This window comes from Prinia subflava, chromosome 10 (assembly GCF_021018805.1).
Source record: "Prinia subflava isolate CZ2003 ecotype Zambia chromosome 10, Cam_Psub_1.2, whole genome shotgun sequence".
Lineage (NCBI taxonomy): Eukaryota > Metazoa > Chordata > Aves > Passeriformes > Cisticolidae > Prinia > Prinia subflava.
The window spans coordinates 10212538-10228610 of NC_086256.1; the positions used below are offsets into that span (position 1 = coordinate 10212538).

A 16073-nucleotide genomic window follows, 5' to 3' on the forward strand; every position below is an offset into this window, starting at 1 on the left:
TGCACTTCACCCCTAGCTGGGCACATGTTAGGGCCCCCTACATTGCTGAGTGAGCTGGGGGTCCCCCAAGGATGGACAGAGTGGGGCAGGGGCTCTGCCTCCCAGCCAGCAGCTGGAGGTGGCAGACAAGACTTCCCCTCTATACTCCACAACCCCACTTCCTCATCAGATGGTGCTCTCTCCCACCCCCACAAAGCCTGCCAACTTTTCAAACTTTTATTAAATACAAAACCCCCGGTCTCTACGACCGAACGTTGCATTCAACGTACGCTGAAAAAAGGGTCAGACATTCAAATGTACAAAAGTCGCCAGTGCCCCCCAGCCCTGGCGAGCTGCCCTGCTCCCAACCCCACTGCTCCTAGAACCCCATGGAGTGTCAGGGGTGCTGGGGCTCCCAGTCCCATGGAGGGGCACAGGGCTCCTGCCCTGCATTGTCCCGGCCTCTCCTGCCTGCAGCCCCCCTGCCCCTGGCCTGGAAGGGGGAAGGCAAAGGGAGACCTCAAGGGGAAGATTCCCTCCCTGCTAGAGGGGCTGCAGCAGCCCCCACCAAGAGGGCCTGGGGGGTTCAAATGAGCCCTATTTCCCCACCAAAGAGGAGAGGGCAGGCGCAGGCAGGGGCTGCACACACACAGAGCACCTGCCTTTGGGGTTGGGGGATGGGATACAGCTGCCATCCCCCCAGCCCTGGGGAAACTGAGGCACAGCGAGGGGCATTCGCTAATCAGAGGTCTCTGTTTGGCAGAGCTGAGACAGGGCCCGGCTCTAAGCACCAGACTAAAGCAGAGGAAGACAGCAAGCCATGTCTGTGTGCCCAGCAGCATGGGCAGTGCCTGGCCAGGGCAGCAACCCTGCCCTGATCCTGCCTGCCTGGGGGCCCCAGGCTGCTCCCATCCCCAGCTGGGGCAGCGGTGGCTCCAGCACTGATAAAGGGGGAAGCCTGCACCCCACTTCTCACAGCGCTGGTGGGGACCCTTCAGCTCTCAAAGAGCAGTGGGACTTCACCCTCCCCACCCAGGGTGCAGGCAGGAGCTGGCATGGACTGGGGGCTCCTTGCCAGGCCTGGGGTTGCCCCCTCCCTCTGTACCAGGAGCTGCTCACAGGGCAGCCAGGCTCATCCACCAACACACCACGTATGGGGCAGGGGTCCTGCAAACACACTCGTGGGGATGGGGGAGACGGAGAAATCCTGGGGACCAAAGGGCCGGCTGGGGGGCAGCCGTCTCCAGAAGGCAGCAGAGTAGGCAGAAAACATCCCTGTCCAGTCCTGGCTGTTGCGCTGGGGCAAAACCCTGCTATGCCCAGCCAGCCTAGGCACAGGGGCTCCCGGTGACAGGAGCACTAGCCGCGGGCCAGGCGGGGCGGTGGCCTGCCAATCTCCACCGTGATGTTGGTGTACATGGGCTGGCGGGAGATCTCCACCAGCCGGTACTGCAGCGAGCTGATCCCATCCCGCTTCATCGTCATTTTGGTGTTCTGGATCTTGGTGAATCTGGTGGAAAGAAGAGCAGGATGAGGATGGAGGGATGTCTTGCTGTGGTGCCAGCAGTGCTGGACCTCTGTGGGAGTGAGCAGCCAAGTGATTGCCCAGCATGCCAACTGCCCCAGCCCTGTGGCTCACTCACCTCTGCGGGTTGGGCTCGTTGTGTTTGTCGCGTTCATGCTTAATCATGCGGTACCTCCCAATGCGGATGTCGGGCCTTGACACCTTCATGCCATTCAGGGAGATGCTGGGGGCCAGGAGCAGGGGGGGATCAGTGTGCGGGCACCAGGGTGGGACATTCCCAGCCCAGAGACCTCCAGGGTCACACCCCAGGCAAAATAAACCTGTCCCTGGTTAAACAAAGCTGTGCCAAGATGAGCAAAGCCAGGCCCCAACCAGGCCAGTGTCATGACCTAGGGTGCCACATACCCCATGGCAGTGTACCCAAAGTGCCAGTCCTGTCCAGGGACCACAGGCACACACACAGCCATCCATGTGCAGCCATCCATCCCCTCCCTCCCTTCCTCCTTCCCTCTGCGGCCCCTGCCCTTTACATTCCCTGGATGCCACTGCCTAGCCCTTCCCTTGGAGCCCTCCCCTCAGATCAAGGGCTGCCTGAAGCTCTTGCACAGCTCCACACAATTCTTGTCCCCCACCCTGAGCCCACCTTGTGTGGAAATCAACTGTGCCACATGCCCCTGGCTCCCACAAGGGTGTTTTGCTGGTCTGGCCATTACAGGCTGGTTACACCCCACTGGCTGCACACTGCTTCCCTGGGCAGCACCATGGGGGAGCCCATAGGAGGTAAGGTGGCCACTGTCCAGCTCTGGCACCAGTGCAGCGCGTGGGGGGATTGGGCTTTGCTTGGCACACAGCCGTACTGCCAGCTGCTGGCAGGAATGACTGCGTGGCTGCTGCATGGCCACCACTGAGATGCTTCCAAGTTCTTGATCTCAGCCCTGGACACATCCAAGTCTACCATCTCAGCCCCTGTATGGAGCAGAGCCCACAGGAACACCACCCTGCGAGTGCAGCGCATACCATGCTGCAGGCTTCAGCCAAAAAGGAGGCAGAGGAGTGTCCCATAGCCCCCAAGCACTCTGGGAAAGGCCAGTTCCATCCATGAGGGTCATCAACCCCAAAGCTGGAGTGTAATTCAATCCCTCCCTGACATGTGCCATGGCCCATGCACATCCCCCACAAAACCAGAACGCCAGTGTGGTAACAGTGCTAATTCAGTGCTTGGTGGGGAGCCTGCTACACCCCAACCAGTCAGTGCTAGTGAAGGGTTGGGCACCTACCGATTAAAGATGTCGTCGTCTTCTCCTCCCCAGCCCCAGTACTCATTGGGAAAGCCATTGATCTTCAGGAACTGGGACTTGCTCAGCCCAGAGACACCACCAAAGTAGCCGGCATAGGGCAGCCTGCAGGTTGGTAACAAATGGGTCAGCCCCAGGAACAGGCAAAGATGGAGGTGAGCCCCATGGGAACCCCCAAGTATGAGGACCAACCCTTTCCTGTGTCACCTTCCTACCCTGGGCTCTGTGCCCTCTCCCATCTCAGGTCCACAATTCGAGCCACTGACCTCGTGCCTGCCCCAGGTGACAATCTAGGGTGGTTGCCTTGATGCCATCCCAGAGAGCTATTCCAGCCCTGCCTGAACAGAAACATCCCAGCTCCCCAGGGTACTCACCTGAACCCAAACTTGTCCATGCCAACAGCAAAGTGCCGTGGCTGCTCGTAGCAGCGATAGAGGTTGCGATCGTCCATGGGGATGAGGTCTACGTCGCTGAAAATGAAGCAGTCATACTCCTCGTCGTCCTTGAGTGCCTCCATGAACCCCACGTTGAGCAGCTTGGCCCGGTTGAAGGTGTCTTCACCGAACTGCAGGGCAAAGCTCAGCAATGCCAGCTTGTCCACCCCAGCCCCACCACCCTGTTGCCCCTGGCCCCCTCACCTGGTTGATGATGTAGATACCATAAGCCACCTTCTGCCGGCGCAGGATGGGGTGCAGGTAGTGCAGCCAGTACTTGAGGTGGTGCTCGCGGTGCCGGAAGGGGATGAGGATGGCCACCTTCTGCCGGGGCAGGCAGTCCGGGGGGGTGTACTTGCCGCCCTGGCGCACATCAGGGTTCTCCCGCTGCACTCGCTCCATGCTCATGGGAGAGCTGAACTCGATGAGCAGGCGCCCAACTGTGAGAGGGGAGGGCAGGGGGATGCCCACAGGACAGGACATGGTCAGGGTCATGGTCACTCGCCGCTCCTGCCCGGAGTGGTAAAGCAAACAGCAAAGGGGACCTGCAAGGGGGACCGGCACTGCCGAGGGCAGAGAGCACCCAAAACAGAGAGACTGGGCTAACAAAACCTGAAACCAGCTGTCCTGATACAGTTCCAGGCTGGGGTTTCTCTACCATTTCACAGGGGAGCCATGCCCAGGGCCCAGGGGATAAGGATGTCAGCCATGAGCACCCACCTTAGCCCCACGTTCAGAGTCAGAGCCCAAATTCATCCCCAACGCTCACCCAGCATGTCTCACCTAAGCCAGGAGGTGTCTCCTGGCAGGGCTGCAAGGGCTTCTCAGTGGCAGACTGGTTGGTGCTGGGCTTGGTGCTGGGAGATGGGGCCTCAGCACCGGCTGGCCCGTAGCTGGGAACGGTGCCGTTGGGGCGGGAGGAGTTGGAGAACGGGTGGGAGCGCGAGGCGTTCCTGGCGTTGAAACGGCTGAAGAAGTCCAGGTGCTGCGCGTAGACGTCAAAATAGAGGATCATGATGATGACGAAGTGGAGCAGGCAGAGCAGCAGCACAGCCTTGCAAATCCTTTCCAGGGTCACCCCCAAGAGCAGCCTGGTCATCTTCTGGGCATGGGCAGGCGGACATGTGCGCTTGGCGGGGCAGGGGGGCGGCTCCAGCCACGGTCCTGATCCTGCCAAGACACCTCATGCTCAGGATACCACGAGCCTGAGCCCCCAACCCAGCCCAAATGACACTGGGATAGTAGGAGCAGCACAGGCCTGATGCAGACGTGAAGGGCTTGCAGGCTGCTATGCCAGAGAGCACCCCAGGGGGAATGCTGCACCTGGATCCCTGCTCTGAAGGCACAGTCATGAAGATATGAGAGGTCCTCAGCCCCACATAGCAAACCCCCTCCTTGCTTTCCTAGCCCAAGACCAGAACAGGACAGACTCAGTCCCCTTCCCTTTTGCCCACACAGAAAGAGGATGCAGACACCTCCAGACCAGCCACAAAGAGTCTCCATGGAGCTTGAGCCCTTGACAAAGGCTATGCTCTCCAAAAATAGCCAGTCTGGGATGTCCCAAGGGCACCACAGGTGTCCCCACCAGCCACCCTTTTCTGAGACACCTCACTTCCCTGCTCCCCATCCTGCTCCCTCCCCACAGAGCTACATCCCAGCAGCAGCACCAAAGCGGGGCAGCAACGAGAGTCACGCCAGCAGGGGCCCTCCTCGAGGCACCCAGTGGGTGAGGAGCTGCACGACAACACCGAGCCAAGCTGAGCCGAGCAGGACATCCCAGCCCCCTGAGTCAGGGGTTCCCAGGATTCCCTGCCACATCCAGGGGGTCCAGCTTACAGCCAGTGGCACAGATCCTCTCCCCTCTTTCTGATGGTGAGGCCTCCTGGGACACAGGGCTGCTGGAAGTCAGGGTCCTCTTATCTCTCCCACATGACACCTGGAGCCGGGCCAGAGCCCTGACAGTAAGCCAGCTGGGAGAGTCACTAGAGAGTCCTAAACAAGTCAAACAATCCGGCCTTTCCCAGCCCTGCCACTGCCAGGGCTCAGACCACAGCACAGCCATGCACCCCAGTTCCTGCCCTGATCCCTGCCCTGCTAGTCCCCGCCTTCAGGGAAGCTGCTAGGACATGGCAAAGCAATTACAAGGGACAGGCAGCAGGGTTCACAAAGCCCTGAGACAGGTCAGAGCTGCTGCATGGTCCCTGGGGAGACCTTGGTGGCTGGGGTTTGCAGCAGGACCCCCAGCAGGAGTGCAGCTAGCAACAGTGCTGGTAACTGGTGACTGGCAGCTGCCAGCCTTGTCCAGTGGGGTCCCCCAGGCAGCTGTAGGGCACTGAGTTGGCAGTGATGGCCACACTGGATGGGAATGGGGATCAGAGCTGAGTTGTGAAGCAGGATCCTTTGCCCAAGCCTGCTCTGGGGTGTCCTCTCCCAGTTGCAGGACTGACCCTGGCAGGCAGACCATGGAACCCACCACAGGCAGGGAGGTGCTAGAAAAGGCTCTGAGCCCAACACCCCAACTATGTCCACCCTCTCTCTGCAGGATGCAGAGCAGTATCCCTGAGGATAGGGGTGTCCTGGTATGTGTCAGCAGCCCAACCCCACATCCAGATTTTTTCTAGAAAGCAGCCCTCTCAAGAAAAGCTGGCTTTGCTGTTATTGCTCAAACTTTCCCCCGATCACAGTGCCTTGTCATCTACACAGCCCATGACACAGGGGCCTGCCTGCCCCCAGCCCCTGCCAGAAACCCTCCCCAAAAACCTGTGCAGTATATGGAGTAGTGGTGCCTTAACAGCCAGACAGGGATGCAACAGGGAAAAATCAGAGCTGGTTTTAGGGGCCCTTTGGCAGAATAGTCCACGAGGCAAGTAGAGAGTGATGCTCAGCAAGAACAAAAGCAAAGCACTCCATCAAGCAGCAGCCATAGGACACCACGAACATGAGTGGGCTTAAACTGCTGAGGGGGTTATGAAATATGATGTCATCTGCCCCCACCGCAGCATCTGTGCAGGATGTGAGAGGCCAAAAGCAACCTGGGCCTCGGGACTCGGTCTCCAGGATTTCAAGCCAGTGCAGTATGTGCCATGGGGCTGGTGATGCTAATTTTGGAGGGGATGCTCAACCCCGTGGACTCCATCCTTCTTCCCACAAGACATCCCAGGGCTGGGAGAAGGGAGGCACGGTGGCAGCCCGTGGCCCCGATGCCCTAAAGGTGGCCACCTCCGGCCAAAAGTGGGGCGAGGGGCCGCATTCAGCACAACTAACACTCCCCCGCCCCCTAATTTTTCCCAGTCCGCGACACATGCAAAAACTTATTTTAAAAACGAGAAACAACCTCAAAATTAGGCTTTTTCCCGAGCCGGAGTGATGCCGCCCACGAGTGACCAGGATCGCTTCCCCCGGGTCGCATCCCGGGCCTCCCCCGCCCGGCCAGGCCTGCCCGCGCCGCTCCACTCACCGCGGCCTCGGGGCTGCCGCGCCGCCCCGGCGCCGGTCAGCGGCCCCCGCCGCCGCCTCCTTCTCTTCCTCTTCCTCCTCTTCCTCCTCCAGCCCCGGCCGCCGGCCCGCGGGCTCCCATGCCCGGGGCTGCGGGGGGCCCAGCCGGCCGGGCCGCCGCACCGCCGAGAGCCGCAGGGAGACGGGGCCGCGCCCGCACGCCGGCTCCGCCCGCCGCCGCCGCACCGGGCGGGGCCGCCGCCGCCGCCAGCCCCGGAGCCGCGGGGCGAGGAGGGCAGGGAGGGCAGTCCCGCAGGGACCGGGGCCCACGGACGCGAATCCCACGGATGCAGACACACCCGGGGGTGCGCGATGCCTCCGGCTCCACCACGGGATGCTCAGCCCTTGGCCCCAGGCGCGGCACCGGGGACCCTCCAGGCACCTCCGGGACACAGGCACGGGGTGTCCCGGCCTTTCTTCGTTCCCTCGCTCCTTGTTGCTGGAAGGCAGCGCTGCCAAGGACCCACCTGCGGCCACTCCCGCGCTCCCTGCCGTTGGTGCTAGCTCAGCGTCCGTTGCAACCTATTTGTGGCTCCTTTCCCCCCACATCACCCTTTCTGTGTTTCATTGCTAGGAAACACGGGGAATCTCACTCCCCTTACCACAGTGGCATCAGTGAAAGATCTTGGTTTGGTCCCACCGCAAGTTTGGCCCACCACAAGTAGTTTTTGCACTGTCTGCAGCCCTTCCCTTCCTGCCACCCCCTCAGCTTCCCTGCCCAGCACCCTCCCCTGATTAGAGCAATCTTGTCCCCTGAGGACTCTCCTCCTCCCATGCCTGGCTGATCAGCGAGGGCTTTCCAGCTCCCTTCGGCAGACAACCTTTCAGAAGAGAACTGAATGGTACCCAGCCAGCCCAGCCCAGCCCTGCCCCACCCCTGCTCCACCCCTGCAAACAATCAGCCCTGCTGAAAGCAATCCAACTTCTGCCTCCAGCTCTTGGTTTGTCTCCTCAGCAGGTGGCATTTTCCTCATCAATACCTACACATGGTTACCAAAATATCTTTTAACTCCTCCTGCTGCTGCTTCTAAATGAGACAAGGTGTAAGATTCTGAAGACTTGTTTAAGCTTTTTTCCTCTGCTTGAGCAGCAGGTGTTTAGCAGGTGTTTAGTCCAAGTCCTGAAACCAAGCCTGCACACCTAGAATGAGGGGAGTCCAGGGAGTGCTTACCTTATCACTGCTGGCTGTGTGGTAGGTGGGCTGTGGGTCACGCTGAGAGTAGCCCTGATGGGTCTCATGTCCTTTTAAGGGGCCTGTGGGCAAGTGTGGAGCCCATTCCCTTGCTAAAGCTGTGATATACATAGGCAGGATTGGGAGAGTGGAAAAGCACCCCACAGAGGCACATTTCTAGCAGCAGATAAATTTCTATCTGGGCAGGGCAGAGGCCTATCCCTGAAAAACAAGTGGCTGAGTCTTTCAAGACAGCTGCTAACCAGGAAGATGATTAACCCATAAAGCAGCTTCTTTAACACCAGCACAGCCTATCCAACCCCAGGCATCTCCTTTCTGAGCTTGGCAAGGGTCTGATGAAATGGCTCTGCAGCTCTTATAGGACAGGCAAAAATCTGCCCACACCTGACACTCTTTCTTCAAGCAGGCAGGGCTCAGTTTGTGTCCTGCCACTACGCAGGTCTCACATTGCTCCTGTGAGAGCCTCCAGCCCCAGGGGACAGCCAGCACAGCCAGCAGGGGCAGCAGCTTGGTTTTCCCCCTACAACTCTCATGCACCCCGGGCTGAAATACACTGCAGTCCCCAAACTCATAGGACAGTGTGGACAGAGGCAGGAGAGCAGCAGATCTCGGAGGGGTCATGCAGAGGCAGCTGCCCTAGTTCAAGGGCAAGAATCAGCAGGCTCCAGCAGTCTCACTGCTGCCCCAGCCTGAGGTGTCCACATGGGAAGAGAGAAGGGCAGCTCTAAGCATGCATCTGCTCTGACAAGCACTGGAAGATCAGTGCTTTCTCTATGAAGGTATACCAGTAAAAGAACAGGATGAGGGGCTTGTGCTGGATACAGCAGAAGCAGCAGCCTCCAGGCTCTCTGCAGAGCACATGCAGGACCTTGCTCTTCCCTTCCCCCAAGCAGCAGATGAACTGCAGGTCCAGCTGTCTACAGCCAGCTTCCCCACACTATTCAGCACAGCCAGGGCCAGGGAACAGAGCCAGCACAAAGCATCCCCACCCTGGGACCTCTGCCAAGGCCCCCTGGACAGAGGGGCACAGCAGACTGGAGAGCCCCAGCACACAGCCAACAGTCACACCACGGAGCTGCTGGCTGGAGGACGTCCTTTGAAGGGGCAAAAGTTTCACTTGTCTGCTCTTCTGGTGCTTCCCAGCTGCACAGTGGGGCAATGGACACTGTGTACAACCTCACTACACTAAATTAAACACCAAACTGAATGGGAGCTGAAAGGCCCAAAGCAGCTTGCGTTGGGCTCATGTTGGGCTGCTAGGGGCCTGGCAGAGGCAACTCAGAGCTGCCTGCTGCCTGTTACAACAGCCTTGTACCTGCTCCAGGCAGCAAGGCACAGCTCTGCATTCCCACAGCCCAAACAGGGTGGCTCTTGCAGCCTGAGAAGGCAACAGAATTAACCCCACACAGGCAGGACACAACCAGGCTCCTTGAACAGGACACAGATTTTGCCAGACGCAGAGAGGAATCTCTGAGCACTGGGGCAGCCCAAACCAGCACTTGCTCTCTGCAAACTTCCCTAACATGAACAAGGAGGAGAAAGAGCTGGACAAGAACCATATTTATTTCACTGACACAGAATTGCACTGATGGTTGATTCTACACACCAGGGACGGGCAGCAGCAGGGCCCCATGGGCTGGGCCAGGCTGCTGAGGGCAGAATTCACACAGAGAAATTTGTTTCTTCCAAGGGGCTGATTGATCTGCAGGACAGGTCTCTACGCAGTCGCGCTCCTGCTCCCGATGCCAGGAATCTCCCACCCCAATCAAGTACAGAAACATTAAATAAGTATATACAGAACCTCTTGGGGTGGGCTGGAACAGGCTGAGTGCTGGAGGGCTCAGCCCATTTTTACTCTAGATGTCTAGAAAGAAAGAAGAGAGGTTAGGTTGTGGCTTACAAACCCCAGCTCAGCACCCCAGTCCCACCCAAGCACCCCAGGACCATCCAGAAGCTGCAGACAGCTTATCAGTCCCACTGGTAAGACACCAGCATCACACAAGGTGCACGCAAGGTGACACTCTCGGTGACAGAGTGGCCATCAGAAGGGTTCAAATGTTGCAAACTGGCACAGTATGCTGCAGGAAGAGCTGTGCCACCCCAAACCTTGTAAGCAGCCTCCCCATCCCAATGCAGAAGATTGTGCTGAAACCGAGGTGTGTCTCCCTGGGGCTGGAGAGCATCCAGGGTGACAGCACCTTGTGCTCACATAGGCCTGGTGGCCTCAGGAAGCAGGTACCTGCAAGATAGCAACGATGACGCCAAACAGCCCTATGGCACTGCCGAAGATTTCCACGATCAGGATCTTGACAAAGAGGCTGGCATTCTGGGCATCAGCCAGGGCAGCCCCGCTGCCCACAATGCCCACACAGACCCCACAGAAGAGATTGCATAAACCCACGGTCAGACCAGCTCCAAACATGGAGAAACCTGTGAGAGAGGAATGTTGCAAGAGCAGGGTGTAAACCCCTTCCACCTGCACCCAGGACATGTTGCAGAAGCTCTGCCTTCAGGTGACAGAAGACCTGGAGCTGCTAAGCCCCAGCAACCCCCTGCTGGAGGAGCAGGACTGCTCCAAGGTGTGCCCCAGCTCCCACAGTGCCAGGCCAGTGCTCCACCCAGGTGAGGAGCAGCGCTACTGCTGGGCAGCACAGCCCACTGGGTGCAGGAGGACCTCAAGAAGGTGTAGAAAGCTGCCTCTTGGCAGAAGAGTCTCATGTCCTTCAGACACCAGTAGCAGACCATGGGTAGGTCAGAAGGTGGGGGTCAGGGTGTGGCAGTGCTCACAGCACCAGGGACCCAGCAGTCCTTACCTGCGTGGTAGTTCCTGGCTCCAATCTCTTCTGGGGTGACTCCATTGAAAGGCTGAGAGAAAGCACAGGACCTGGGTTACTGACAAATCTGTGGTCTCTGGTAAGGTACCTGTCCCTGATACAGCATGAGGCAGCCACATTTTGGCCAGAGCCAGTCCCTGACTCCACTCCAGGCTGGCTTCATGGCATCTCCCTTGTGTGTGCTCTCCCAACCCTCTCTTTATCACAGGCAAGGATCACTACACAGACCACCAGTCCAGGGGCTCCCAAAGGCACAAGGGTGTTCAAAGTCCCCACAGGGCTACCCCTCACAACACTGGCCCATGGCCAGCTGCCCATGCCCACCACGGCCCCAAGGCTGGCACAGGGATGGCATGGCATCTCCCTTGTGTGCTCCCATACCTCAGCCATGTTACTGATGACTATTGCCATGATGATCCCGTAGATGGCCACGGCCTCGCAGAAAATAATGCTGTGGGAGAAAGGCAAAGCCTGAGCACAGCATCTCAGTCAGTCTGACCAGTGTGTCCCAGGGGAAAGACCCATCCCAAGGAGCCGCTGCCACTTCATGCCCAGCCAGCCAGGCCCCTCCAAAGCCATATGGGAAGCTACTCACTGCTTTCCTTTCAAACTAGGGGGAGCTGCCAAACACAAAGGCTGAATGCTAGTTCTGCCATGGCACCTGAGTAAACTGCAAGAATCCTGTGGGAAGCAGGCCTAGGAATCCCTGTCCTTCACCAGCCTGTTTCTGCTCCTTGTGGAAGGGTTGTGCAAGGAGAACCCTTGCCTAGGCAGGATGTGTGATCTCAGGGTGTTTGTTTTGAACACACTGGGCTCATTCACAGCGTGATATCACACAGTGACCCTTCAAAGCAGCACTCTGGCTCTTCTAGGGCTCTTTGTTTTGAAAGCAAACAGCATCAGCAGCTCAGCAAGGAACAGTCTGCCAGCAGAACCCAGCTAGAGCACAGACAGAAGCCTCTTCACTGAGTGGGTTATAACCTGCTCCACTCAGGTGCAGCACCAGAACTAACCCCAGGTCTGTGCTTACCTCACCAGATTCTTTGTTTTGATTCGCGGGGCTTTGACTCCACCACCAATGATGCTGGAGCCTGTGATGTAAATCCCCCTGTAGGAGACAAGGGTGGTTGGTGAAAGGTCTGGCAATTGCCAAACTCTATACAGAAACCAGGATCTTTCAGCTGAGCAAAGGATCAGACATGCAGCTGGGGGACACTGAGAGCTCAGGCTAGTTGAGTGGCCCCAGGCTTCACCACCTACACCAGCAGAACTGCTGGGGCACAAAAGCCACCACTGGACAGCCTGGGCTCAGGGGTACAGCTTCCAGACTTCCCAGTCTTTCCACTGCCACTGCTGCCTGTGGGCTGGTTCATCCAGACCCCACTGTGGCTCAGCAATTCAGTCCCACAGCCCTACATGTACACACTGTTCTACCCTGCTCTGCTGTGGGAAAACTGCAGCGTATACACAGCTACCAAGGTGGGACAGCAGGAGAATGCTGAGGAGCCAGTCCCACTCACCAGGCAGCTCCCACCACAGACAGGGAGATGGCCAAGCCAATGCCCAGGTTGGACCACATGTAGGGTGAGGTCTCTGTCAGAAACCTGGAGAGAAAGAAGCATCCTGAGTTAGCACAGAGGCTGAGCCCCCATCATCACACTACAAAGCCTACTCTAAAACAGGTACCCCTCCACCAAATTATGAAGCCCAAGATGGGTTGGGCTATCAGATAAAAGGACATGAGAATCTCTCTCTTCCAGCCAGAAACACAGGACCCTCACCTGCATGGATCAAGATCTTCCTCCCAAACCCTCACTGTGAAGTGGAAGCCTGGGCTCGGAGATCTGGAGGGCAGAGCAGCAACAGCTGCACCAGGACCTCGTAGGGAGCCAGCCACAGGAACACACGGGCTGCATCCATCCCACCTCCCGGGGAGCAGAGGCCCTGCTCACTGTAGCTCTTGTTGTCCTGCGATGCAGTGACCACTGTCCATCACTCAGAAGCAAGTGCTGCTCCTGGGAGGCACTGCCAGCACCACCTGCCTCCCCCCACACAGCCCTGAGGATACCCATGTTTACTGGGAACTCACCAAGCCACATCGAAGCGGAAGCCCAGGTCAAATATTGTGTAGCAGATCCCTGGAAAGCAAGAACAAGATGGAAACCTCCAGGGAGGCACCAGCTGAATCCAGCCCTGCTGGTTCCTCCCCAGCCTGCAAAGCCCCGAAGCAAAGGCCCAGGAGCACAGCACAGCACGAAGGAGGCTTACTGGGAAGACTGACTCAGGCATGCAGAGCTGTGGGGCAGGGTGTGCCCTCCAAATCCTACTCCGGTGATCCCAACACTTCCACATCAGCACAGGACACACAGCCTGGGCATGCAATACTGTCAGACCCTGTCCCAGTGTTGCCCAGCAGATGATCGTGGTTGTTGTCACACCCATTTTCTATTCCCTAACCCTGCTGAGCACCCACAGCCCATGCTGAGCTGCAGGGTCTCAAGGGCATTCCATAGCCCTGTGCCCCAGCATGGTCTCCACTGTGTCCCTCCAACGGCTCAGCCCTGTTGGAGAGCCACAGCTTCAGGGGACCAGCTGTGAGCTCTTCCCTGCCACTGGAGGGACAAGAGCAAGGCTGTGCCCTGCCTGACCATCACATGCTGCTACATCACCATCCCATCAGCATTTGTGTTGCTTCCCAGGAACCCATCATATACATAAGAAACTCCATCTTTCTTCCAACACCCCCTTTCCAAGGTTGTGGGTTCAAGACATGACTGTTGCCCTCAGATTTTCCCCAGGGTAATTTCCAGATAAATTTGTACTCCAACACAGGCAGGAGACACCAAAGCACTGCCCTGAGAAACTCAGAAAATCCCTTCCTTTCCAAGGAGGGCTTGCCCTACTGTGCTCATCTCCCACCAGGGACCACAGCCAAGAGTCACATCCCTGCACAGCCCAGGGGCATGCAGAGGTGGCTGCACCAAAACCCTGCCTTACTTTGATCTCCTGAGTGGGAGATCTGCATGGCTGCAGACCAGAAGAGACACTTGCTGTTTGCTGGAAAAGGGAGGGTGACCCAGCCCTGAGGAACAGATAAGCACAGGCATCATGGCACTGTGGGCTCCACGCCAGACAGAGAGGGTGAAGAGAGCTCTACCATATCTGACTGTAACCAGTCAGTGTCAGTGTGACGCTGATCCTGCACACGGTTGGGAAAAGAGGAAATGGGAGACTTCTGAAATGCTCAAATGTAGCAAAGAGGCCACTGCACGTGTCCCACTGCTCCCTCCCACCCCAGAGTAGCAGCGTAGAAGTAGGGGGTGATGGCAATGTGGCCAGCAGAAATATGGGGGCAGGACCATGCCCCCCAGGTTGAAGAAGCCCTTCCTTGAGCACAGCCAAGACCTGCAGGATTATTCATCCCACTGGAAGGCCTCAGCACTGCAGATCCCTCACAGCAGGGATGTCCCCATTATTCCTGTGTGCTCACCCCTCCATGTACAGCTCTGGTTTCAGCATCCCACTCACCACACTCAGGGCAGCACACAAGCACTGTCAGGCAAGCCAGTAAGCCCCATAATGGGAGGTGGTAAAGCAGGTCACTCTTTCTGCCACAGATTTGGGGTACCCCCCTCCCCTGTAGAGACACAAAAGAATGAAGAATGGTGCTACCACAGACAGGGAATACAGAGGAAAGCCATAGCCCAGCATGCATGCCTGGCAACCTTCCAGGATGATCTCTAGTGCTGGGTCCAGCCAGTCTGTTACTTGTGTTTTGGCTTTGCTGTCAGAACAGGAACTGAACCCAGCCAGCCTCAGCTGCCTCCACTCCCCAGAAGTGGTAAAAAAGAGCTACAGCCAGCTCAGGGCAGATCCTCAGGGCACCTTTCCTCTCTTCAAGAGCAGGTGTAACCTTAGATTCATATGCAAAAGAAACAGGGTAAAGGACACTCTCCTGTGAGCTCTGACTTGCAGCCCTGAAGCCAGAAGGACAGAAGATAGGGCAGCAGGATTGGAGGATCAAATCAGAGCTTAGGACAAAGACAGAAAACACACAGACACTACAGCAACACTGCATGGAGCAAGACCATTTCCTGCTCATGGTCTTCCTCAAAAAGGGACTGCAACAGGGCAGGGGAAGTTAGAGCAACTGGGCTCAGCTCAGTGAGATTTTCCGACAGTCTCACATTCACAGGGTGAACCTGCACTGGTGTGAGCTACATGATTCAGAGAGCCCAGTGAGGCAGCCCGAGGCCCACACTGGGTTCACCAGGTCCTGGCAACACGAGGGAGTGAGACACTCTTTACTTCAGACGCATTCTCTCCCCTCACCCAAACACTGAGGCAAGGGCTAAAGTTTCCCCAGCCTCTGCCTGGTTTGTGATCACTTCATTCTGTGCTAAGAGAAAATAACCAGCAGTCCCAGCACAAAATCTACCTGCTGGCCCTAGGGCATTAATTCCATCCTCCAAAAGCCCAACACCTTAAGCAGCAGAGCACGGGCTGCCACGAGCTGCATCACGGCCAAGCAGCAGCTCCACAATCATCCAAACTTGCATGTTCTCTCATGCTGCCACAGCTTGGCAAATCAAGGCAATCTCTCCACCCGAGAGACATCAACCATCACCGTCTGAAGGACCAGGCTGCTCCTGCCTTTACCTCCCCTAATCTACCACATCCAAACACGGCTCCTGACTGGCACCAGCACCTTTCTGCTCCCGCACACACAGGGAAGCAAATCAACCTCTCGAGCCAGACGGGCTCAGAGCGCTGAAAGCTGCACATCCAACACCGCCTGGGAGCCACACGGCACCGCTGGGGCTCCGAGGGAGCAGCTACGAGCCCCGAGGGCGATGCTCCGGCTGGGGAGCCCCACGGCGGCACTCCCGGTCGTGCCGCACACCAGCCCAGGGGAGCACAGCGGCAACCGGGGGCCTGACAACGCTGCCCCCCTCAACGCCCGCCTTCCTTTCCCACACCAAAGCAACCCTCCCAGCCCCTCTGCAGCCAGCACGGCCACAGGCAGGAACCGCAGCCTCCCCTCGGGCCCGGAGATCCCTCCGGCCCCACGGCTCAGCCCCGCAGCGCGGCCCCCTGATCCCCCTTCTCCGCGGCCCCGCGCCCTCCCGCGCCCCGGCGCTGACCGACGCCAAGCAGCGTGGTCCAGAAGGCGAGGCCGAGCCCCGAGTAGAGCAGGGCGAGCCCCGTCATGGCGGCGGCGGCACCGGGCGGCGGGAGCGGAGCGGGCCGGGTCACCTGACCCGCGCGCGGCACCTGACCGGAACTGCAGCGCCCGGACGGAAGTAGCGGAACGCCACC

At 58.2% G+C, this 16073-nt stretch overlaps 2 protein-coding genes across 3 annotated transcripts; both read right to left on the bottom strand.

Moving 5' to 3' along the window:
• Window positions 1–200: 200 nt before the first annotated feature.
• B4GALT2 (beta-1,4-galactosyltransferase 2) lies at window positions 201–7026 on the bottom strand. Of its 2 annotated transcripts, none has more exons than XM_063407250.1 (7): window positions 6691–7026; window positions 4017–4403; window positions 3438–3673; window positions 3174–3364; window positions 2782–2904; window positions 1623–1727; window positions 201–1489 (listed from the first exon to the last, which is right to left on the bottom strand). In XM_063407250.1, exons 2-7 carry the CDS (start codon window positions 4330–4332, stop codon window positions 1339–1341), a joined length of 1122 nt encoding a protein of 373 aa, XP_063263320.1. In that variant the 5' UTR covers window positions 4333–4403; window positions 6691–7026; the 3' UTR covers window positions 201–1338. The 2 variants fall into 2 exon arrangements, with proteins under 2 accessions (XP_063263320.1, XP_063263319.1); XM_063407249.1 differs by having other exon boundaries at window positions 6568–6707.
• Window positions 7027–9465: 2439 nt separating this feature from the next.
• Window positions 9466–16054, bottom strand: ATP6V0B (ATPase H+ transporting V0 subunit b). Its single transcript, XM_063407251.1, has 8 exons — window positions 15899–16054; window positions 12844–12892; window positions 12275–12358; window positions 11785–11862; window positions 11136–11205; window positions 10734–10785; window positions 10160–10350; window positions 9466–9784 (listed from the first exon to the last, which is right to left on the bottom strand). Exons 1-8 carry the CDS (start codon window positions 15963–15965, stop codon window positions 9761–9763), a joined length of 615 nt encoding a protein of 204 aa, XP_063263321.1. The 5' UTR covers window positions 15966–16054; the 3' UTR covers window positions 9466–9760.
• Window positions 16055–16073: the final 19 nt, after the last annotated feature.